This window comes from Vanessa cardui, chromosome 2 (genome assembly GCF_905220365.1).
Source record: "Vanessa cardui chromosome 2, ilVanCard2.1, whole genome shotgun sequence".
Taxonomy (NCBI): domain Eukaryota; kingdom Metazoa; phylum Arthropoda; class Insecta; order Lepidoptera; family Nymphalidae; genus Vanessa; species Vanessa cardui.
In genome coordinates this window covers 4,675,976-4,700,530 of record NC_061124.1, presented here as the reverse complement: position 1 = coordinate 4,700,530, position 24,555 = coordinate 4,675,976, and the positions used below count along the sequence as shown (strand labels likewise).

General features: G+C 32.3%; 4 protein-coding genes across 4 annotated transcripts; 1 reads left to right on the top strand and 3 right to left on the bottom strand.

Annotated features, from left to right (window-relative positions):
* Positions 1-2,816: 2,816 nt before the first annotated feature.
* Positions 2,817-3,913, bottom strand: LOC124542347 (BCL-6 corepressor-like protein 1). The gene has a single exon (XM_047120320.1). It carries the CDS (start codon positions 3,793-3,795, stop codon positions 3,106-3,108), a length of 690 nt encoding a protein of 229 aa, XP_046976276.1. The 5' UTR covers positions 3,796-3,913; the 3' UTR covers positions 2,817-3,105.
* A 14,019-nt stretch (positions 3,914-17,932) lies between these two features.
* On the bottom strand, positions 17,933-19,569 carry LOC124537185 (ribosomal RNA small subunit methyltransferase NEP1). Its single transcript, XM_047113922.1, has 3 exons — positions 19,271-19,569; positions 18,826-19,069; positions 17,933-18,297 (listed from the first exon to the last, which is right to left on the bottom strand). The coding sequence occupies exons 1-3, from the start codon at positions 19,412-19,414 to the stop codon at positions 17,975-17,977; spliced, it is 711 nt and encodes a 236-aa protein (XP_046969878.1). The 5' UTR covers positions 19,415-19,569; the 3' UTR covers positions 17,933-17,974.
* Positions 19,570-19,839: 270 nt separating this feature from the next.
* Positions 19,840-21,681, top strand: LOC124537180 (autophagy protein 5). Its single transcript, XM_047113908.1, has 5 exons — positions 19,840-20,186; positions 20,389-20,594; positions 20,669-20,793; positions 21,148-21,348; positions 21,427-21,681. The coding sequence occupies exons 1-5, from the start codon at positions 20,031-20,033 to the stop codon at positions 21,531-21,533; spliced, it is 795 nt and encodes a 264-aa protein (XP_046969864.1). The 5' UTR covers positions 19,840-20,030; the 3' UTR covers positions 21,534-21,681.
* On the bottom strand, positions 21,674-23,988 carry LOC124537170 (torsin-1A). The gene is made up of 6 exons (XM_047113896.1): positions 23,681-23,988; positions 23,336-23,607; positions 23,116-23,267; positions 22,505-22,650; positions 22,217-22,364; positions 21,674-22,097 (listed from the first exon to the last, which is right to left on the bottom strand). Exons 1-6 carry the CDS (start codon positions 23,811-23,813, stop codon positions 21,968-21,970), a joined length of 981 nt encoding a protein of 326 aa, XP_046969852.1. The 5' UTR covers positions 23,814-23,988; the 3' UTR covers positions 21,674-21,967.
* Between the last annotated feature and the right edge of the window lie 567 nt (positions 23,989-24,555).

The following is a 24,555-nucleotide window of genomic DNA, read 5'->3' as shown; positions in this document are numbered from 1 at the left end:
ATATACTTTTTATTATAACTATATAATATATATAAAGTAAACCATTTAACGGAAAAGAAACTAAATTTAATTCATCGCGATGTTGCGACTATTTTAAAACCGGTGCAGGTAGTCGGTTGATTATGCATTTAGAAGAAGAGAAAGTTCTGTTACTCTGTCTCATGTTTGTTTATAAAGGGGTCATTTCGGTTGAATCTATTATTTTTCAAAAAAAAATATTTAAGTTACCACCGCTTCACGGTGAGTTATAAAAAAATTATTAACTCCAGCTATTTCAGGACTATTTTATTAATTAAGCTTTACATCAAATAGTACAAGTTTTAACCATAATAGTAAAAAATCAAAAAAAAGTTAAATTTAAAACTTAGAAACTATTCCCGTCACAAGCCTAAATCAGGGACCTCGAATTTATAAAACTAAAAAATATCTAATTTTTTTATGGTAAGTAGGTATAATTATTTCATGTATAATAACATATCTAATAATTAAACCAGATGATAAATTTGTAAATGAAAACTAACATTATAATTTATAACATCCGAACAACGACAGAGCAGACTTAACGTCGCGTATGTTTGCCTGCGCCGCGCCAGACTGCGCGTCGCCGCATTGAGTACGTCGCATCGCACATTTAAGAACACAACCGTCCAGTAAACGAGCCTTTATTGTCTTATGTTGCCACATGGTGACCTTTTTATAGGCACATGAACATACTTCAACTAAAATATAACTACATACATATTTATTACCAATTATCAGAGTCAATTAAATCAAAGCTGGATGTGAAACTAGCGAAGATGTCGCGACGACGCAATTGCGCAATTGGGTTCGATTGGCATGCACAATCACAATATACAAAACAATTAATAATAATTGTTATCAATTGCATACTTACAAGTGGAGAGCGCTTAGTAATGTAGAGCTGACTCTACATTACTAAAACGATGCACGTATTATAATGTTACACATAAAACTACAACGAACAAGATTTATCAACTGTAAGAATGGAACTACCATTTGAGATATCGAATAATTGAGTGTTTTCTTGCTCGATTGTGCACGTGCAATTTACTGAAATGCTATAGTGTAACTGGTATATTCATACAAAGAGTTAACACTTTAAAAATGAGATATTTTAATGGAAAAGTTAAAGGACTTTTACGTTTTACTTTTCAAATACATATAATCTCGTTTCGTTGCATTAGTAGGTAACGATAAAGTTACGTTTAGGCATTGTTTTCCATTTTAGTTATAGACTTACATTTAAGCTATAGTTAAAATTAGGTCTTTCTCTAATATGGGACACATTTCGTTTTGCGATATGCTTACATTGGGCATTAAACTTTTCTATCAATCAAAATATCGTGTCCTAAGTTCAAGTTATTTCCGTTATTGACGCACGACATTCTTTTATGTAACGACAAACTCTTATGATGCCAAATAATCGGCTATCGTTTCTAAGAATATTTAAGAGGTGTAGTTGTTTCAATATAACACATATTTTTATTTCGGAGATCACATGTTTATTTACTTTAATTTCCTTAACTTTTGCGATACCTAACATGAGTCTTGAGTAACGAATAGCGTTTTCCAATTGCACGAGTGCGTCATCTTTAGACGTCAACTCTAAATGACGGTCAATACTGATTAGTGACCATTGAGTGTTTAATGTGCCAAGCATTTTCAAGTAATAATAACATTATTTTAACCGTCTTTGTTAAAATATATTGAGTTATGTTTGTACATTACGAAATTTATTAATGCCAATGATAAATAATCCTTAAATATATACTTAAAGTTTTCAAGGAGAAAATTTAGTTCTTGAAGCATTAAAACTATTGTATACGACTACACCGATACCCATTGATTATTTAATGATGACTATATTATATATGAAGTTGTACGACGTACAAGTTATTATGTGCACATAATTATCGATTTAGCAAATATTAAAAAGAACAAGTAATAGAACACAGTTTCCTTTAAAATCGGTCAATGAAGTTTTAATTTGCTGATGCAATCTGTACGTCGATTATTTCCATATCTTAGACAATGTTATTCGCAACATCATAGATAATTATTTAAAAAATCTAAAGGTGACTTATTTTGCCTATTTGCCTAAAACCCATCATGATATCACAAAGATAAATAATAAAACGTTCAGTAAAGATAAGAGAACGATTTAAATATAAACTATGAAATTATTTTCGTATTTCAATATTACACAAGTACCTAACAAGAGTTTTATAACAAGATTGACAAAACTGACAAGAGATCTTGTGCCGTTATTATAACTGTTAAGAAAAAAAAAACTTTTTATACAATGTAATGACCACAAATAATAATTATAATAAAAAATTAACCGACAAATGTGGTAAAATAAAATCAAATACCTAAATAATAATGGCTGGGTGGTACTAATGACGTACTCATTTCATCTTATAAAATAATCTCTTTGTATTGTATTATATTGTCACTGTATGCATTACTAATTACATAAAAATGCCGCTTGAAAATTGATTAGTTTACTAGTTACACAGCGAAATTAAACTAAAACAATAACAAATAACTATTCTTAAGTTATTAGCGGCGAAGTTATGATTAGATTTCAAAAATATGTAAAGGACATCTAGTTCACTCTTGACTTTGAATTACTTTTTAATTATGTACAATTAACATTTTAGAAAAAAGAGAATGAATGATGTTCTTAATTATTGCGCGTACTTACAAAGGGGATCAAAACAGGTAGGGGAGTTGACTGGCGCCGGCGCTACCTGCCCCTTAGAGCAATGTAGCGCCATAAGAGAAAATACAGCTTAGTAAACAACTCTCTTTATTAATATAATAATAATAGTAATATTGTTATATCATTATAATCTGCATAAATGTAGGTATACTTTATAAACCCCCACATAAAAAAATACATTCTTATTCTTATAATTATTATACACAAAAATAGACAGTCATCTCGTAATGACGGCATAATGCACTATGGCGACGTGTATGTTAAGGCACGGTGATGGAGGGCTACGCCCCAGGCGGCGCCAGGCGGGCGTCGGCGACTAGATCACAGGAGGATAGGGGTAAGGCCCCAGTGGTTGCTTCTCATCTGAGCGGAGCCGAAAAGGAAGGAGCTGGCGAACACCAGCGGGGCACTGAGCAAGCGGCAAGAGCGCAGCCTGCCGCGCTCTGCACTGGCATAAACGCAGACACATGCACCCCGTTTGACACCGGTAACGACGCCAACGACGGCCGCTTTTCTTCTTCTTCTAAAAGGTAAGGCCTGAATAACTTGAAAGGTTTGCGCGGCGGAGGTTGCTCTGGAACGGTGAGTGGTGCGTATGACGGTACCGATGTCACAGCTGGTAAAAGACGCCGCACTGACAAGTCTATGGGCTCTGCTGAAGGCGGCATAACAGGTACTGGTGCCGCCAACGGTGTATGCACTGGCACTGAGGACGGTAAAACTGTCGGAGCGGGTGGCGGCGATGGTAGCCGGGCACTTTCCGGAGAGCCAACTGAATATGGAGGTGGCGAAGGTGCGGGCTGTGGCGCTCTTCTCAAAAGAGCCGCTCGAAGGGCTGGTTCAGCTTGAAGCCATTTCTGGATCTGACGGCGGTGGATACCAAATTTTCTCGCAGTAGCACGTTGATTGCCCCGGCATTGTGTATCCCGTCTGTATGCATCGAGGACTTGTAACTTAAACTGAGGTGGGAAGATACGACGAGATCCAGCGCGGCCCTCTGAGCGACGGTCTGAGGGCGCGGGGGCCGAGTGCGTGTGGGCAGCGGCCATATTTTATAGAAAACGTCTGCGCGTGATGGCTGTCGGCGCCGAACTGACTGTCGCTCGCTCGCGCGGCGCGGATGTTGGCGGCGCGCTCGCTGCCCGCAGCGCATACCGCTCCGACATGAGCGCGCGAAGCGAGCCGCGTATATCCATTAAGAAGTGAACATACTGTTTACTTTTATTCTAGTCAACGATTTTATTATAATTTCAAAGTTTTGAAGAAGGCGAACAAAGAAATATTTTTACGTTATCTTATATAATTTATCCTAAAGCATCTTCAACATTGTTTTTAACAATACAAATATTAGCTTTTTGAATTCAAAAGGCTAATATTTAAATAAATTGTGGTGCATGATTTTTTGTTAATTTTTTTAAATTTAAACAACAGCCAAGTTCAGTAATTTCAGCCGTTTTTTAAGCCAACAATTCCTTCACTATTGTCTAATATTTGATATTGAAGTAATATTTTTAAACAAATGAATATAGTTGCTTTATTTAAATGTTTGATACAAGAAAAAATTATTGGAATATAAAAATATATATATTATTCGTTTGATCATTGTAAACAAAGCTTTAGGCATTAATCTCGCCTCATTCTCGGCGTGAAAAAATGCCGCAAGTGGGAGCCGATAGCATGTAGCGCCACCGTTGCTATCTTGTTTCCTCATATATTACTCTGAAAGAGTAAGCGAGACAGTACCAGTGCCCTGCCTCGGTCGTAGCCACATCCGTTTACGAAACAAGTTTGCATGCGACGTTGCCAATTTGTGCGCGCGGGCGGTTCATGAGGTTGTGGGACGTGAGGAAGGGGCGCGGGCGGACAAGAATGCGCACGGCGCGACAACGCCGCCGTCCGCGGCAGACAGGGTGTCGCCGGCTCGCCGCCGTAGACAGGCCGTCGCTCAGCGGCGCTAGGCCCCTCCGTACCCGCGCCCGTCCGCTCACACCCGCGCTGCCGCAACGAACATCAACAAGTTATTTCGGCTCAGGCTTTCACGTCCACAAAAGAGCTCAAGTTACCCACTGCATCGGTTTGCTTACGACGTTTTGGATCGAGGCGATGACTTAGCGCCATCGCCGTTTCGAGGAAAGTTGTTTATTTTTTGTGTGAGCGACGGCCGCCTGCCATGCCAGCCTCGCGTCCGGCGACCATGAAACAGCGATCCAACTCCCTTGCGCGCATTTTATAACATTCATAATTTCCACGTGTTAAAATTAAATAGGCGTTAAGTACTTGACAAAAGGGTGCAGCGACAAAGTTAATTAATATAAGCTAAATTTATTAATTGTTTTGAATGTTGTTATAAAATATGTACTTTTGTTTTTATGTTACATATATATATAACAAGAATTGTATGCTTAGATTATAATGGATCATAATATTGATTAATTATTGTGGGAAATAAGTAAAAGTTTAAACAAATTTCTTAATCTTTCAAATCTTGTTTATTATTTTCAAATATTAGTTTCTATTGACTTATTACTTGTTTACGGTACTTGGTTTATCAATGTACATAACACAAATCATCACACACATTGCGTGGCAGAGTCTATTTATTATTATATTAAATCATTAATCATTTACGTACTTTGTATTTTTATTTTGCCGTTGTTAATTTAAATTGTCCCTTGATGATATTCAATATGCAGTTAGCCTACCGGAAGCAAAGTAGGTTTCATTGTTCATAAAGGTGAAAAATGTAAGAAACAAACAGACATGATGAAATCTAAAAAGTTTCATCAGCATTACTTCAATTAAATAATTGCTTTAATATTAAATACAGATCTAGAAATATAATTATAAGATTTTACTCATCAAATACACTTAATTGAAATATGATTCCATGCTAATTTGGGGCCCACGCTGCTTGAGGACAATAAACAAGTTATACCGAGTCCCGACCTCTCGAATATACTTTATAATACATTGATATTTAATTACAAGCTATATCTAAAAGTCAAAAAGGCACTCAGAAAATCTACCTTCCTACTGATATAATGTCATTAATAATCACTGTTAGCAATATTAACTGAAAATAAATATTTTGGGGTGTTTATACTATTTATATACCTAACATACACGAATTTTCGAACTTGTTTGATCCTCATAATAATTATCATGTTTTAAATTATTAATATGACTTGTTTCAAAAGGAATTAAATTGGAAATACCTACCTAGTATGAATGTTTTGCTAAGCAAAATTTTTAAGATTTTATTCAAGTTTTGTACAATGTGAACCAAAGGTGTTTTTTTTATATCGTCGGTTACTTGGAAACGAATGAGTTGGTAGGAGAATAACTTCCAATTCTAAGTCATATGATCAAACGCGATGGTTTTATTGTTATTAATATCAATCATGTATAAGTACGAACAAATGACAAGCAAGGTCAAAGCACTCAGTAATTCGATGCGCCATGACATCATGGTGTTTGAAAAATATTCCATGCCTTCATAGTTACGATTTTTTGCCGAGGTTTGCATGATCATGGTGTCTTGGCTGGGATTAATACAAGGTCGCTTTACTTAACGATTCATTTGATTACTTATATTCATTGCGTGCCTAGTACCTACATACATAAGGATGTGATATTATCTGAACACTATAACATTTCAGAAATAAAACGAATACATACATCATAAAACAATAATTCAATAGATCAATGGTGCATGGACCATGGGTGTCTTTTTCAGGGGAAATAATAATAAGTATTAATATTAAAAAAAATGTGTTGCTGATATTTTCTATAAAAAAAGAAATATTTTAACTTTTAGATATTTAATAAACTAATCTTAAAAAAATAATAAACAATACTATACATTTTCAAATTAAATTGTAGATTATTTTCCGCAGATTACTATGCAGTTCTGGTATGTGCACCAATGACTATATAAAGAAAGTTCTTTACATGGTTACTTGTAATAAATATTTGCATCATGAGTCTCACACATTGCTAAAGCTGACGAAGTATCCTTGGAACGTTGCTGCACTATTATTTTATGTCAACTATCTAGGCATAATGCGTATTCCTAGAGAAGTAGGTACGTGTTTACACATTTTTACATAAATATTATTATTTATTTAACCATAAAAATTCATTTTTTTATATTAAGAACGTCATATGTTCTATAAAAATACACTAATTTTAATATATACTTTTTAGTATTACAGTAGTAATGTGTTTTAATTATTTTAACAAATAGTATCATGAGGTAAAACTTCTTCAAACCTTTCGTTCGCTTGTGTGTGTATCATTAACAGACAAGAGGCCGCCGATCGTAAAATGAGCTAATAAGTCCCACAGACACATCGACGCCGTTGCCTGCTCGCCATACCAGTGATTCTTACGCAGAATCAAAATGATGTCTAAACAGCTTACTATTTAAAATCGTACTTATCTTCTAAACTATAAGATCTAAAATAGAAAAGTTTTTACAAACAAGTACATACATCACTTATAACCGACGTATATCAATAATGACGGTTGGTGAAAATAAAATATAGAAACTTGGTTCTAATATACTGTTCATAAAACTGAAAATCGTACGAGGTTGAAGTCTCAGGAGAGGTAATAGAGGCTAAGTGTGAAGCACACGTGCGTTTAAACGTCACCCAAATGGGGACCAGTTTCGAGTCAGCCGTATATCTCCCGAGATCGTAGCATTGATATGAGTTTCTTGGGAAATGTAATGAACCTTCGCCGGCGTCAAATTCCGATTGTCTTAGTTTTATAAATCTTTATCCCTAAAACATTTTTTCGTAATGCCTTAGAAAAAGTAGAATACTTTTTCTTTTAAACGAAATTATAAATACCGATTTTGAAAATTAAGATGATTATACATTACTACATATTTTTACTATACTTTCTACATCAAAAACTTACATGAAGTAAGTAGGTACTTTTTTTGATAAGTAAGGAAAATAACCACTGCATTATTTAATAAAAAAAAACACTCTTACGAATTATATTGCTTGATATAACCATGTAACTTAAGTTAAACTTAAAATAACTGTTATACAAAATTTAATAAAACATAGAAAAGGTTTGACAAAGAATAATAACTAATTTAATGTGAAATTTTAAAAATGTAATGATTCCGAACGATCATTACACCATCCACGTGGTGGCTCTCGAAACAACCGGTTTATAGTCATCTCACCTGCCGCTACCACTCTCCGTTGTCGGCGATACGACTCGCCTTAATCGTTAAAACAGATTAAGCTTTCTACGACTTATATATACCGAGAAAATCGTAACAGATGTGCGAAAAGTTATTTCATAAAATGTATGGTGTATATAATAAATAATCCTGATCAATCAATAGAAAGCTTTAAACATACTTATAAACTTATACATAATATGTAAATTCGAACTGAAGGAAGAACTATTAAAAAAAAAAAAAAACCTTATCGATGGTTAATGTTTCTCATTAACAGCCATCATATCTGCTTACGTGGTGAAATGCGTATGAGACAAGTAGCATCCAACGCGGGCTGGCGGCTGGCGCCCAACAACCGTTACTCAACTACGCAGCCGGACCCACGCCGTGTTAATTATCGGAATAGCTTTAAACCAGATTCTAAATTTATAATCTGATTCCTGATAGAATTGCTGTTTAAGTTTTTAAGTAAGCAGTCAATATAATAAATACATTTTTAACTTTTCTTATCTATTTCAGTACCTAGTTTCTAGGATTAGGTACTTGAATTATCAGTTTTTTGTCTTTGTTAATGTAATAATTTTATTGATACCTTGTTGTTAGTACCTACTTACGAGAATTACTGTAGTACTAGTAGCAGTATTGGACAAAAATGAAAATTATTATTAATCACTTTTATATATATATGTATATATTTTTAATACCAGTGCTTAAATGTTTTTCATACTACGAATTTACAATTTGAACTAATTCAAAATATATTTACGTATATGATAAAATTGATTTAAATCTTAAAATAAATATGTTTATCATCAAGCATTAGCGATGTGGGGCCGTACGATTACATCATCTCCGAATATAATAGTGCAGACAGATATAGTTATATCATTACTTACCGATAGTACCTGAATAAATTAAAGAATCTCTTTCAACCTTTATGATTCCTTATGTAACACAAACATGCGTTGCTTATTTAATCTTTTCATACAATATACCTACATCGCTATAATATTGTACGACGAGTAATGAGGAGCGAAGGCATTCTATTATTTTGCATCGATTATATTAATATCACACACGTTTGATCATAATTTTGCGAGTGTGCGTTAGTAGTGTTCTGTTATATCACGCAGTTCGTTGATCGCACGTGTGAGTACGTTTCATGAATAAACAATATTGGCAGTCACTTGCACAAATAATATTATGCGTATGTGCAGTATCAGTATTGCTGATTTCATATCTCGTCGAGTTAAGGACAGAGGCGCCTACGTGCTGCTTCGCGCGTTGTCAACTATTTAATACATATTTACGATTTTTCAATAATTATTATTAAAAACGACTGTCATTGTATGACTAACTACTTGGAATGTAATTTAATTATTTATACATCCAACTTTCTTATTTAATTTACCTAAAAAACATATTGGCTACAAACCAACATTACAGAATTAAAGAATACATTTCCACGTTAATATTATTTGTATCCTTTTAAACTGAATGAATATAAATAAACGAAACAAAGCTCAGACTAAAATACCTAAACACATATAATAATCTCGCCCAACCAGATGTTAAGTAATAAATTAATATCGATTACATTAAGTTGATAAGAACAGTAAAGTTGTAATGGAAAAATTTTAATCTAGGTATTAAGTACTACTCCATTATTATTCATATAATTATGTACATTATCATATTTTAAACACAACAAATGCTTTATTTATGGACTATATTTTTGTAATATAGAAAGGAGCTATTTTATTTTTCACTTAGTACTGGAATTACCATTCATTCACACCTAATACTTACGATATTGTCTGCAGGAACGAGACAGGAACAATTTTTGTCAATAGGCAAATTTCACATTGTGCCAGTTGTACTTTCACTCTAGAGCCATTCATAAATGGATTAAAATAAAGCTGAGGGATACACAATAAATACCTATTACAGTCATGAATTTCATATTGCACTTAACGTAGGTCGTGTTAAAGTTAAATATACTTTAAAATACGGTAAAACCCACATACAAAATTATAAAAGGAGTAATAATAAGTGTAGTAGTGTACATATAAAATGAGTGTCAAAACTGCATGTAGTTGCCATGCATTGTGCAATAGTGCGCGGGCGCCCAGTGGCGCCTAGCCAGCGGACCACGGCCGTTTATTTATGAAACATTCTATTTGAGTTTCACTTCTGTCCGCCGGATCTGCTTTAATGTTACATTATATGAAATTAACATAAGTTTGCTCAAGAATTGCAATCCAATATGAGTCATTTCTATCACACACTACACTCGTTATTTCTTGTTATTTATAAAATTACCAATGACCTTCATGAATCGTCTTATCTAATCTATAATTTTTCATTACGAAATAGGTAGATACAAGAACAATACTATACGTGGAGCATTTCTTGTTTTCATATGAATTCCGAAAAATATATAAAATGAATAACGCAGTAGAGGAGTCATCGGACAAGACCCCAACGCCCCAGGCGGATGTAGATAACATTACGCTACGTTGACATCATACAAATAAAGTACTACTCGAGTGCGAGTCCGAACTGAAGCGCACACGTATACCTATAACGTGGGAAAATTCCAATTACAGTACGTATTGAAAGTTATACTGAATCACATATGCACTACACTGAACCCTAGTATTACTACTTCTTAGCTAGTATGAATAAATATGAATGAATGGTGTCCATTAGCTTATAATTATTTCGTGTATTATACTAAAATTTTATGACTCTTATGTAATTATCAATTGCCTTAGGTAAACCTAGAATACTCCTTGAAAAGACGAAAATATTTTTATTCAACAAACACGAATTCTGTAAATAGGATTCTGCGGATTTAATAATTTGTATTTAAATCGAAAATTGAACCGTTAATCTTAATCAAAGCGTCGGTAATTTGTATGGGTGGTTTTCTGGCGAGACTAGAGTTTGGGTCAAGCAGCGCGCAGGCAGCGGTGGCAATGGTGAGAGGAAACCTGTTTGACCGCGCCCGGCCGTGGGCGTCTGCCGCCTGCCGCGCCTAACACACGGAACTCGCTTGTCAAGATACCTACGTGTTGTTGTACACCAGCACATCTAAATTTCACAAGACCTTTAATTCATAAAAGTCGTAAAGGTACATACGTATATACCTACTAGATAAATGAAATATCCAGTTATCATAAATCAATAAGGTGGCGGTTATGTCATAAACATTTACAAATAACTTACTTTTTAAATAAAATGAATACTATCCCCAGCTTCAGCGACACCTATAAGGATAATCTACCATAAATCTAGTTCATATGCTTATATTACACATGATTCCGTATGAATAATAATATGTTAAAAGTATAAAAGTCGGGACATTCAATAATAGATATCAATATATGAATGGCTTGCATACAATCTAAATTAAAAATAGCACAAAATCTTCACAAGCGTCCAAACAGGTTGAGATTTTATTGGAAATTTAGGCAGGTCCGTTTAAGTGCCTACAAAAAATAAGGTGCCAATAAAAGGACGGAAACCCATTGTTTGATGTCATTCTGGCATTGGGAATTTTATAAAAAAGCCTAGGGACCTTTCTATAGAAACGGGCGGTATGGAATACAATGAGCCCTTTGTGAGCGCAGGCGCCGAACGGTCTGGCCGCGCGGCGCGGCGCACGAGGCTGCCGCCGCTGCGTCTGGCTCGCTCGACTAAACGCTGTGCACGTTCTTGTATGTCGCATTTGCGCTCAAAGGTGAAAATCGTGTACAATATATTTACGCTATACCTTCCCACTGAGATATTATTGTTAGAACGCTCTTCCACACACATTTCCAGAATCTCAATATGGCGGGTGTACCTTGTAGAAGCACAATGCGCGCGCTTTATCTGCATACAATGATCGCGTGCAACCCGCCCGGCGCCCGCCTTGCCACCTCCGACTAAGGATAGCCGATTACAAAATTAATCCGGTACACAATGAAATCTCTCGCTACTGTTTGTAGATTGTAACTTGGTATCGCCGCACGTTGCTACTTTATGAATGTAATTTGTAATTTTGACACGGCAACACGGCTTGGCATGCAAGAGAATCTAAGTTTAAAAGAGTACTAAAGTGATACATAAATTGTGATCATGTTCTTGTTCTAAAAACATGTTTTATATAAAATTATGTAATAAAAAAAGTAATTCGGCATATAATAATGTGAAATGATATCAACAAAATTAAAAACAAAAATATGAGAACTAAAATAAAAATCACTAATAAATTTGATCATATAAACATAATATATGCACTGTTAGTCAAGTGTTGAATCGACAGTTGCACTAAAGTACTTATTAGTCATACATCACGCCACCTCTACTGCGTTAACGCAGGCATAGGTATTTTTATAGCCTAGATATCTATACATATATCGTAAATTACCAGCAAACACGAGCGGCAACGCTCACACATATATTGGTTCATTGTATATGAGCTACTACTAGAAGCATTACCATCATTTACAAAGAAATATTTTCGTGAAATTTTGTTTTCCATTTCATTTTAAAGATATCCGATATACGGGTTTTTTCAAGTTTTTTGTTTCTTATGTTGGTAATTAGCAGTAAATTTTAAACTTAAAAAGTACCCTACATGTATTAGGCATGTTTTCAGAAAAATAACCTTTTTATTAGATTGTAATACTATATTTTGATATTATATAGAAAAGACGACTAACATTTATTATAAAAAAAATTAACATAGTGAAGTATCTACTATGTATAATACATTCTTAAATAAAACTATTGTGAAGGTGAATAAGACTTCGTTGTTTATTATTAACGTGGAACTAATTGGTTTAGAGTAAGACCATAAGCCATTTATGGCATGTTGTTGAGAATCTAGACCCGAGCTGTACGAGCACTCGTTAGTTGATGGCATCCGCTTTCATTGCATGATTCGTTTACTTCGCCAAGAATTGTCTCTTCCAAGCTGCCAAATCACAAACTTAATAACTTACTATTTGATACCCCAATTGATTCAACCATCAAAAATGACAAAATTCGAGTAAAATATTTGACTGGATCGGAACTTTAAGAGTATCAATATCAATACTCTTAAAAATGAAACTGTTAAAAATATGGCGTTGGATGCTTGCTATTACTAATTGGAAATTTGTACCGTCACGAGACTTGAGAGTATCATTTAGGAGACGGCTGTTACTAATTTGGCGGATGTCGCGACGTTTCCGCCACTGCGAGGGGACCGCGATTTTTTGCTTATATTCGGCGAAGACCAAAGAATGTGACGTCGTATCTTTATCCTAACGAGCTTTTAAACTATATTTTATAATTTGCCTTTCTCCGAAGTAACCTTATTTACCAATCAAAACGTATTTTTTTTAGAAATACAAGTTCGACATATGTTATATTAATATTACTTCTACTAGTACTTGTAGATTGTCGGTGAGAAAAATCAATGCTCAAATATCTACGATTCATCTTGATTAGCGATTGGATAAGATTATTCCATGTACAATTTCCACTAAGCTCGACAATTATTCAGAAATTAATTAATAGGACCTGATAAGTAATTCTGGGTATATATTAATATACACATAGTTAAAACTCTTGAAAGACTAGAAAATGCTAGTGTTGGTAGTAAAAATATGATATAATAATAATATAATAATGTTTACTAATGCATGTTATTTATATATAATTCATTTTAATTGAATAAAATGTCGAGACTATAAAGAAACCGGATTCTTTGGCGACTAGTTTTTTTATTCTTTTACTCCACAATCTGTGGTGTCTAGAAAAAAATCGCCTGACATTTAAATTTACCTTACCTACTCATCATTTGCTGATTTTTGATATAGTCATAGACACATACATATTAAATACCTTTTAATACTAGCATATACAGACATCGCGTGAGTAGTTTTACTTGTGTTACGATATTAATGTTTCGTCATCAGATAGTTGATAACTATCTGAAGACAACGAAACATTCTTATAACAAAAAATTAAAAATTAATTATTATTATATGTTAACAAATCAAACAACTTAAACCTCAATTTCCAGAACCGAACATTTATTTTAGTTAATAATGGTTTGTAGGTAGGTATTAACAATTTTCTAGAAATTTTAGTCTGAGATCTGTGTTTGACCGGACTATTTTAATTGGACTTATTTGTACATAAGATCTTTGATTAAAATCCGAACTTTAATTTGTTTTTTGCATTAAACATAAATTTTTAAACAAACCAAACAACACTCATTTCATATTATACATAATTTCGATAAAATCATAGATCCATTGGACTAATGAAAGACGTACAGCGCCATCTTTTAGTTGGAGTAACGTACTGTGATATTATATTTCGTTATTAAAATTGGTAAAAATTAAATTTAGGAGAAATAATTAAATAATAATACTTTACCCGTACTTATTTATGTGTATACTATTATATTATACACATAAAATAACTAGAAATCAATTTGGATTTTATATAGTTTCATATTTATATGAATATACATTTTTTTATTTGGTTTAGGTAAATATTATTATAATTAATTCTTATCGTATTCGGCCACCAATGATTAATGTCATTGACTGTAGGTAATATTATCCATCCCTTCGCTAATACGCTTGCGGCCTTGTGAATTCAGATGGTTTGTCCTTTATTGCCTAGTTTCGCTGGCTAAATCACTTTCAAACCAGAACATTGCAATACTAGGCAAGTATTGTTTTTTCTTTTTGACAGTAGAACGTGATGAAGGTTAGCCGTAAAGCCCTAGCCCTGCGAAATTACATAATTTACTAGCTAAACAATAAAAACCCTATGTATCATTAAAACGGACGAACATAAAACGAATCAAATCAAATCAAATCAATTTTATTCAAGTAAACTTCACAATTAAGCGTTTTCGAATCGTCAACAATTAAATACTACCACCATTTCGGAAAGCAGCTTCTAGCGAGAAGAAACGGCAAGAAACTCGTATAGTTGCTCTTTTCAAATAAACAGATTTACAATACTGTTATTTACAGTAATTAGTGTCCTATGATGGAACCCGAGCCTAACTCCAGGCGTTTCTTTCTAAAAAGTTCTCTTTTAATGAATATAATATGATTTACTTATTAATTAAGTCTTACTAATCTTTTTTAAATTTTGAGAATGGTAAATTGATTACATTTTCCCATATCTTATTATATATGCGTATACCATTGCCCAAAAACGTTCTATTTACCGTATGCAAACGGAAACTGGGGGTTACAAGTTTATTCTTATTTCTTGTATTAATAGTATGTATATCAGCATTGATGGAATATTTTTTTATATTATTTTGTATAAACATTATATTATCATAAATATATTGTGAAGCAGCCGTTAATACACAAATTTCTTTAAATTTCTCACGTAATGATGTCCTAGAGCTAATTTTGTAAATAGATCTGATAGATCATATGACATTCCATATGACATAAGACTGTGAAAATTACTAAAATAAACTAGTCTAGCAGTACTTATGTCCGTGATTTTTCTAATTATTTTCATTGCATAAATGGCACTATTTAGTTTCCATGTTAGGGAATGGAAATGGGTGCCCCACTGCAGTTTGGAGTCAAGGGTTATCCCTAAAAAGACCGTTGACTCAACAAACTCAAACCTTTCATTTTTCAAAGTGATTGCAGAAGGACTTGATTTGACATTTGGCAAGGAAAACAAAACACATTTAGTATTTTTGTCCTTTAGTATCCAAGAACCCGCGACAGAACACTGCTTACAACGTCATAGTTGATTATTTTTCTGTCAAGTTTAAAAAAAAAGGATGTTTCATCCGCAAACAGTACAATATCGCAAGTATTTTTTTACGAAATAAGGTATTAAATCATTTATATATATTAAGAACAAAAGAGTTCCCAAAATTTAACCTTGTGGCACACCCATTTGCGCCACAGCGCCATTTGATTTTGCACCATTAACCACAACCTTCAAAACTCTTTCATTAAGGTAGGAGGAAATGAATTTCAATGCAAGGCCCCTGATACCATAATATTTAAGCTTTTCTACAAGAATATCATGCCTAACGCAATCGAAAGCTTATGATAAGTCACAAAAAACTCCAACAGCGGTCTTTTCACACGCATCATAAATGTGCTCAACAAATGCTACACCCGCATCAGTAGTCGAGCGACCTTTAGTGAAACCAAACTGTTGAGAATGTAATAGCTTATTTGAGTTAAAGTATAATAGCAATTGATTAGGCATGACTTTCTCAAAAATTTTACTCAATACTGGCGAAATAGAGATCGGTCTATAATTGTTTGGATCATTTTTATCACCGGATTTAAAAAATGGAATTACTTTACTTAATATTACCATATCAGGAAAAATACCTTGTACACATTTATTAAAGATGATAGCTAAATAAAGATCCAAGTCGACAATTACATTTTTAATAATTGTAACTGATAAATCCCAGAGATATCTGTTTTTTTTAGGGTTTAATGTTTTAAATATTTTTAATGCTTTGTGCGGAGTTATACTCTCAAAAGAAAATTCTACCCCATTCTGGGGAACGTAACAGTTAAGTAAGTGCATCATCAGGTGACGCATTAAGTCCTTTAGTGATATTAAGACGAATATTACAGAAAAATTCTTCGAATTCATTGGCAACATCTAAATCCTTACCTACAATTTTGCCTTTTATACTAAGGGATAACTGCCCTGCATCAAACTTCAACCTACCTGTCTCCGAACTTATAATATCCCAAGTAGTTTTCATTTTATTTTTAATATGAAACGAACGAGCTGTTTGACAAACTGTTTTAATAATTTGGAATATTTTTTTTTTACAAAATTGATAAATTTTGCTCAAAGCTCATATAATGTATTTCGACTTATATACCTAGACACCGGTAGTGGCCCAGTCTGTGAACTGCAGTTTTGATAAAAGGTTTTTAACTGAAATATTTTATTGAATTCGTTATCAATTCATTGTAAAAGAGAATTATATAAAGAATTGGGATTATTTGAGCTCAGATTCAATTTTGGAAAGTTACATTGTAAAGCATCATTGATGTTGATGAAAACTTTTACAGTAATTGGCCTACAAGTGAATTTTCGTTTTATTTGAATTTTTTTTAAACCTAGTGACACCATTTGGCCAAAGTGATCCGATGTAAGGTTTGTTAAGATTTCCTTATTAACGGCCTCACAATTACAAAACACGTTATCTTTACAGGTTGCGGAAGTCGCTGATATGCTTGTAGGTTATATTTTGTAATTCCATGAAGATCCTGAAAATTTATATTCATATTGTTAGGCGCATGTATTTCGACAACTTTACTACATAATATTTCGTTTATCATTAGGCTTTGTATAAGAAAACCTGGAACAGGTAGCCGCATCGATGACACTAGAAAATAGTGAAAAAAAATGATATATACACAAAACCAGTTTTACATATATCCAGACCACACAATTTAAACTGTTTAACAAAGGTTGATAGAATTAAAAGTCAAACTTATATTTTTGGAATTTCGTTTGTCAAGAAAATTTATAAATACTTTTTTTGTAGATTGACTCTATAATTTATACAAAATAATTCATAATTCATTTTGTAAATTTACTATGCATTACCTATATGTTGAGTACATTTAATGGCATTGTAAGGAAAGAATTTCACATGTTCTCTCACTCTCAAAATATGATGGGGAGATGATCCTAAAAAAGAACATTAGGACAAGAACTTTTTTTATAAGAGATAGGCAAGCAATGACCAAACGGGCCCATTGACACCATCAAACTTGGAGCTATAAGAAACATTAACCCTTACAATGCTAATGCACCACCAACCTTGGAAACAAAAATGTTGTGTCCCCTGAGCCTGTTGTTATGTTGGCTCACTCACCCTTCAAACCGGTCTCCAACAATACTGGGTACTGCTATTTAGAATATGTGATGGGTGGGTGGATTAATATGTAAAAGAAATATAATGTGTTTAATGAGTTTTTAATAGTTATTTTATACAATAATCTTTAGACTACTCCCCAAACTTCTTCAAAGGCGGAACACAATTTTGCACAAGTCAAAGCAGCTGATAGTGGATAATTGCTGATAGAGATAACGTCTTCTGAATAATCTACTTCAACTTTACCATGTGCCATGGCACCAATTACTAAAACAATTGGTTCATCCTTTGGAACCAATTCTCTGCAATTCTTTACAAGTTTTGAACTGAATGACATGGTTAATTTCTTAGCACCCACAGGCAAATGTGAAGTTATTGGATTCTTGATTACTTTCAACAATTTCATTGGGCCATCAGAAGCTCTAATCGAAAACTTGTGTAAAAGTTGCACTGAAATTATAAAAAAAATTGTTTAAAATACAAAAATGGTAATTAAAAATCATATATCTCTTATCTTTTTTTTCCTTCACATATGATGTTTACCTTATATTAAATAAATAAATCCTCTTTAGATCGCATTATAAATTTTACGATTATAATAAAAATTTAAAACAAGTGATTTTTAGCAATAGCAACTTCATGCTTGTAAATGTACTATCTTCATCAATGTTAATGTCTATAACTATAATTATAGATGGTGTGTGCATTTTTTTACTTGGTTGACAAGTTCTGGTTCCTCTGTATGATTACACAGATTATAATAGCATGCAAAGAGTGATTTAGAAAAAATTAAATTGTTTACCAATCTCTTCATTGTTTACTACTATAACATTAAATCACATATTTAAATATTCAAATATAAGTTTGACATAAAGTTAACTTTGTAAAATAAGACAGTGTTAAGTTGTTTAATTGAGAAAAATGACAATTATGTAATTAATATAACTTATTAAAAAAAAACTATTTGAAGGTAATTACCTATTAAACCAGCAAATCTTTTAAATGTTCTTGGTATTCTCGTTTGTGGATTGATTTCAATTAAAACATTTTTTTCTGTATGTATGTACACTTGCAACAAGCCTGCTCTATTCAGAGGCGAGTCCATTAACATAAGTAATGATTGATGGGCAATGTCAGGCCGACATGAACCTGGATCTCTGTCATTTTTCCTTAATATATGGGCATGGTCATCACAGTTTAAAAGCTCGAAACTATTCCCTGACTGAAAACAAAAACACATAGTTCAATTCAGAATCTATTATATTGTGATTAGTAATTAGTATCTAGTACAGACCTAACAAGATACTTCAATTAAAAGTTTAGATAAACAGATAGATTTACTTAACTAGTAAATAGATAAACTTTGAGTAATAAGTGTTATTGCTTTTTACAATGTCCTAGTAAAACAAAGCAATTACATTACCTTTACTGTTTCTAACTGAGCGTTTTCTAAAATAACTATTAGACGTTTTTCTTGTTTTTTGATATGCGATGTAACCAAATGCCTTGGAATGGGATCAAATTCAAAATCATCATTATTTGATCCAAGTTTTCTCTTTTTACCCATGATCTAAACTTTCACTTTGCAAAGTTGAGAATGTACTATTTGCTTTTAAAAAAACTCTTTATCTCAGTAATCGTTTAAATATAGTTTTGTTAATGGTACATGGTTAACCAAACCACGTGTATTTTTTCAAACAAACAAATAATATATGCTGCTGTGCTCTTTGATAGTTGCTGTCAATGTCACGTATCCGCAAGACCTATGACAGATCCAAAAATAAACATATATACATAATTCAACAAATACAATTCTTATTACTATAAAAATAACAATTAAAAATAAGTAATTAAAACATCATGAATGCCCGTGCCCGTAGAATGTTGTCAAGAATTATAGCAGCATTCAATGTTGAATCGCCATTCCGATCCCCTAAGCAAAATATGAAGCCCTATAACAAATAATAATGACATTTGACAGTGTTTGTCAATTGTCAGTATCACAAAATTAAAGGCTGTACATTTTAACAATACGTAAAATACTCTGGATTCATCAAATATAATTTAAAATGAAACATGTATAAACAATTTTGTAATGAGATGCAATAAATTAGTGAACGTATCAATAAATTATTTATTCAAACATTTGTCTGAGGGTGTAAAGATTTTCTTAATCAATAACTATGGCTAACGATAGGGAAGTTTTACGAGAAATATGGGATGGAAAGTTGCCAATATGTTTTCAATTACACCAAGAAGAAATAATGGAAATTCAGCAGCCTGACCCATTTTACGTTATGGTGCCACGATTAAGCTATTTTCCCTTGGTTACTGATAAGGTACCCTATTGTTTTTGTTTATGACTTAAGAAATATAGAAATTGTGTGAACACTGAAACTCATAACACTTTGTTTGATGCAAGCCAATTATGTGTTGAGTGTGTTTTGTTTATAATAAATATGGTATTGTGTGGTTGGATGTTTAAAATTGCTGACTCATGAAGCTGCTTACTAAGTGTCATTATTGACTATTTTATTTCAGATGAAAAGACATTTTTTACGTTATATATCCCAAGAAAGTGCTGACAATGAGATGTGGCTTGACTATAATGGGCAGCCACTAAAATGGCACTATCCCATCGGCTTTCTTTATGATCTTTTTTGTGGAAATGACCCTCAGCTGCCTTGGACTTTAACAGTTCATTTTACAAAGTTCCCAGAAAATATTTTACTACGCTGCCCTAATAAGTATGACCTTCATTAATAGCTATAAGTATATTCTCTTATATAATTGTATTATATAATCACTTTTTATATTTTAGAGATATTGTTGAAGCACATTATATGTCTACTGTTAAGGAAGCTGATGTACTTAAACATAGAGGACAAGTAATGTCAACAATGCAAAAGAAAGACCATAATCAGTTGTGGCTGGGATTGCAAAATGGTAAAACCATTACAAACTTGGTAGTCAGATTTATACACTATATGTGTAATAAATTGGAAAAGAGTGTGTGATAATGATTGTGGACTAAGACTATCTTCTATTATCACCTTTATTGTCAGTCTTGTTTTTACAGTGCAATGTATAGTTTAGCACTTGCAAGCTTATTCATAACATACTACTCTTACTCTGTTACTTTTTTTTTCTATGCTTTTGTATGATAATATAAATTGTCATAGGTTAATGTATTATGAGAAAATGTATATGAAATAAATTCACATAAGATTTTATGTGATATTTTTATGACACTTTATTAACGATTTAAACTCATTTAAAAGTATCAAATATTTTTTACAGATAAGTTTGACCAATTTTGGGCTATCAACAGAAGACTAATGGAATCACATGGGGACAACGAAGGATTTAAACATATACCAATCAGAATGTACTCTGATGATGGAATTTGCTGTCAAAGACTAATAAGCCCCAAAAATAATGATGGAAGTCGAAAGATTATCCAACAACTCCTATCAGAATTATATCCTGACAAACCAGATGGTTAGTTCTTTTTTAAGGTCATTTGTATTATGACTATTGATTATTTAAAAAAAAAACATTTAATATATTTTTTTGCAGTTAAACTAAGAACACATGGAATCCTTATCCCATTGGACACACCACTTCAGTGGCTTTCAGAACACATGAGCTACCCTGACAATTTCCTACATATTTGCATGTGCTAAGCTTGCTGTTTCTGCATATTAATCATTTGAGAGTGAATAATTAACAAGAAAGTACGAGAATTTTCATATAGAGCTATGTAAATTATTAAATATATTTATAACTGCAATCATATGAGATAAGCTATGAATAAATCACTACATTCCTGTACCCATTGTTTTTTATTTCAAAATGCTCTCAGGGTTAATAAGTTTGTTAGTATGACTTTTAATCTTAATAATAAAACTTATATTTACATAAATAGAGAACTTGAAAATTACTAAGAATATTCACATAATATAAAAAGTTTTACACAAAAGCTATAGACAAATTTAATTCCTTTAAGGACATTCATGAGATGATATAAACAGGTACATCAGAGGTTCCTAAAAATAAAGCTAGGCATTTAACTTTCATAAATTATCACATACATAATAATAACATTGACTGTAAAATGTTATAGTTCAGTTTTAGATTTATGTTTAAGTATTACATATGGAATTTGCTTTGTAAACCTTTTACAACCATTATTTGCAAAAATGGGTTGTTCTTCAGTTGGTCCATATGTTATAACAGATAGAGCATCTCTGAAATAAAGTAAATAAATTAATCAACAGATGCTTAAAAGATTCAGTAATTTATGGTTTTAATTATTTTTTAACGGTTAAATGTAAAAGTAATTATACTTGATATTAAATGAACTTACGCCATCATTTCTTCAGTGGGATGGTAAATTCCATGCGCACGAAACTCTGCTAACGCACACATTTCTACGTGATGTTGTTCAAGTGGTAAAAAAGGTATGTAATGATCTATCAAATGCTGTGCTATAGTTGAAGATTTTTCAAATCCACCTGAGAACCACAACATTAAAAATCATAAAACACTAATCAAATTTAAGTTTACTTAGAACAATTGTAATAGTAAAATGTTAATAGTAATTTGCTAATGAATTATTAATAAGGTGTTGTAAAAGAGTCCTAAGCAAGCTTACCTGTGCTATATGCCGCTCTTCTTATAATAGGCTCAAAGTTGTGGAAATCAACATCATTTCGTTTTACACCTTGACTGTATAAGTCTAATAAATTAGATACAATTTCTTTACCTCCGATATTTGATATAAAAATGAAAATTGTATTCCTGTAATTTAATAAATTATTTTTGATCCAAATATTTTTTACATTGACTCCTTGAAAAATGATTTGGAAAAAGTGTTTCTAGAAGTGTTGCACATAATTTATAAAATAGCTAGCAATTTGTTATTATGCAACTTCGCTAATCAAAAACAACAACAACAGCCTGTAAATTGCCCACTGCTCTGTTTAAAGAGAAGGTTCAGAACATATTCCACCATGCTGTTCCAATGCCGGTTGGTGGAATACACATGTGGCAAAATTTCTATGAAATTAGACACATACAGGTTTCCTCACAATGTTTTCATTCACTGCCAAGCTTGACATGAATTTATAATAACAAATTAAGCTAATTAATATTCAGTGGTCAGTAATCATCAGTTAAGAAGTACACATTCTCACCACTGGGCCATCTCAGCTTTGCTAATCATTTACTTGTTATAAATAAAACTATTAACAGTTACAAGATTACCTGTAGTCAACCCCATCCACTGCATGGTGATGATCTAGCATTGGTTTTAAAGCATCCAAAATAGATGGACACATTTCATGTATTTCATCAAATATGATCAATGATACAGGACAATTCCTAACCAACTCATTTACCTTATTTATTAAATCAATCTGAAATAATTATTGACTTTGTCATATACTTATATTAACTGTAACATTAATTTAAAACATTAGCTAACCTGAGTTTTTTTCACATCTGAACAATCAAAATCTTTTTTTCCCATAAATAGTTTTACATATTTACTTTGCATTCCTTTTTTAAACAGAGCTTCCGCTATCATTGTGGCTGCGTAATTCTTTCCTACACCGGACCAACCATGTAAGCTCAAAACTAAGGCTTTTTTACTTCCTTTACTATTATTATATAAATTCTTATGTGCCTCAAGTATATTGGAAATTTCATTTACCAGAGGCTGCCCGAACATTTTCTGTGAAAATGATTGTCTAAGTTCTGAAGGAATAAAAAGATTATTACAATTGTACTGAGTTATTCATATTATGTATTCAAATATTCGAGTACTCACTATCAATATCGAATGGAACGTGATTTACATCACAACATTCTGTGTAACGACATATTGTATTTGATTTAATTAAATCCCACTTAAACCAACTGCTGCCGAAAACAGCAGCTCCAAATACAAGTTCTAACAACATTACTTTTAAATATTATAAATTATTTACGAAAAAAATAAAAATAAATATATTTTTAATTTGAGAGTCCCAAATGTTGTTTCGATTTATTTTAACAACAAAATCTTTGTTTTATTGACTATTTTTTAAAATTAGCCAGTGTTGAGAACTTTAATTTTTTTTGACATTTACAACTATTTTTTTTTCTGTATCAACTTTTCATTGGAAAAAGACAAGGATAAATGCATGCAGCTTACATATAAAATAAACTTCAGTAATTTAACGGTAGCTAAATGGGTAAAAATAAAATGATATAAATTTAGATATCAGTGCTTTATATATAATATATATATATATATATATATATATATATATATATATATATATATATATAAACTTATGTCATAATAAATTTTATAAATTTAAATTTCTTATCAAAATATTATATTAATAAAGAAAGAAGGAAGCTTCTTCGTTGTAATCAAAGATTATTGAAAAAAATTACTGATTATCGGTTATTAAATTTTAATTAAGAAAGGATAGCCAGTACCTAATCTATATTTCGCTTGATGATGATGATTAATTTACACAGTAAAGTAACAGCCTGGTAAATTTCCCACTGCTGGGCTAAGGCCTCCTCTCACACTAAGGAGAGGGTTTGGAACATATTCCACCATGCTGTTCCAATGCGGATTGGTGAAATGCACATGTGGCTGAATTTAGATCAAATTAGACACATGCAGGTTTCCTCACAATGTTTTCCTTC

What these genes read in the sequence shown, in the direction of transcription:
- LOC124542347 (XM_047120320.1), bottom strand. Translation starts at nt 3,795, where the DNA reads ATGGCCGCTGCCCACACGCACTCGGCCCCCGCGCCCTCAGACCGTCGC.
- LOC124537180 (XM_047113908.1), top strand. Translation starts at nt 20,031, where the DNA reads ATGGCTAACGATAGGGAAGTTTTACGAGAAATATGGGATGGAAAGTTG. An exon ending in TTCCCTTGGTTACTGATAAG is followed by an intron (nt 20,187 to 20,388) that starts GTACCCTATTGT and finishes ATTTTATTTCAG; the next exon opens with ATGAAAAGACATTTTTTACG. An exon ending in ATATCCTGACAAACCAGATG is followed by an intron (nt 21,349 to 21,426) that starts GTTAGTTCTTTT and finishes ATTTTTTTGCAG; the next exon opens with TTAAACTAAGAACACATGGA.
- LOC124537185 (XM_047113922.1), bottom strand. Translation starts at nt 19,414, where the DNA reads ATGGGTAAAAAGAGAAAACTTGGATCAAATAATGATGATTTTGAATTT. An exon ending in CTCAGTTAGAAACAGTAAAG is followed by an intron (nt 19,070 to 19,270) that starts GTAATGTAATTG and finishes TTTTGTTTTCAG; the next exon opens with TCAGGGAATAGTTTCGAGCT. An exon ending in AAGATTTGCTGGTTTAATAG is followed by an intron (nt 18,298 to 18,825) that starts GTAATTACCTTC and finishes TTATAATTTCAG; the next exon opens with TGCAACTTTTACACAAGTTT.
- LOC124537170 (XM_047113896.1), bottom strand. Translation starts at nt 23,813, where the DNA reads ATGTTGTTAGAACTTGTATTTGGAGCTGCTGTTTTCGGCAGCAGTTGG. An exon ending in CAGATGTGAAAAAAACTCAG is followed by an intron (nt 23,268 to 23,335) that starts GTTAGCTAATGT and finishes TAATTATTTCAG; the next exon opens with ATTGATTTAATAAATAAGGT. An exon ending in AAGAGCGGCATATAGCACAG is followed by an intron (nt 22,365 to 22,504) that starts GTAAGCTTGCTT and finishes TGTGGTTCTCAG; the next exon opens with GTGGATTTGAAAAATCTTCA.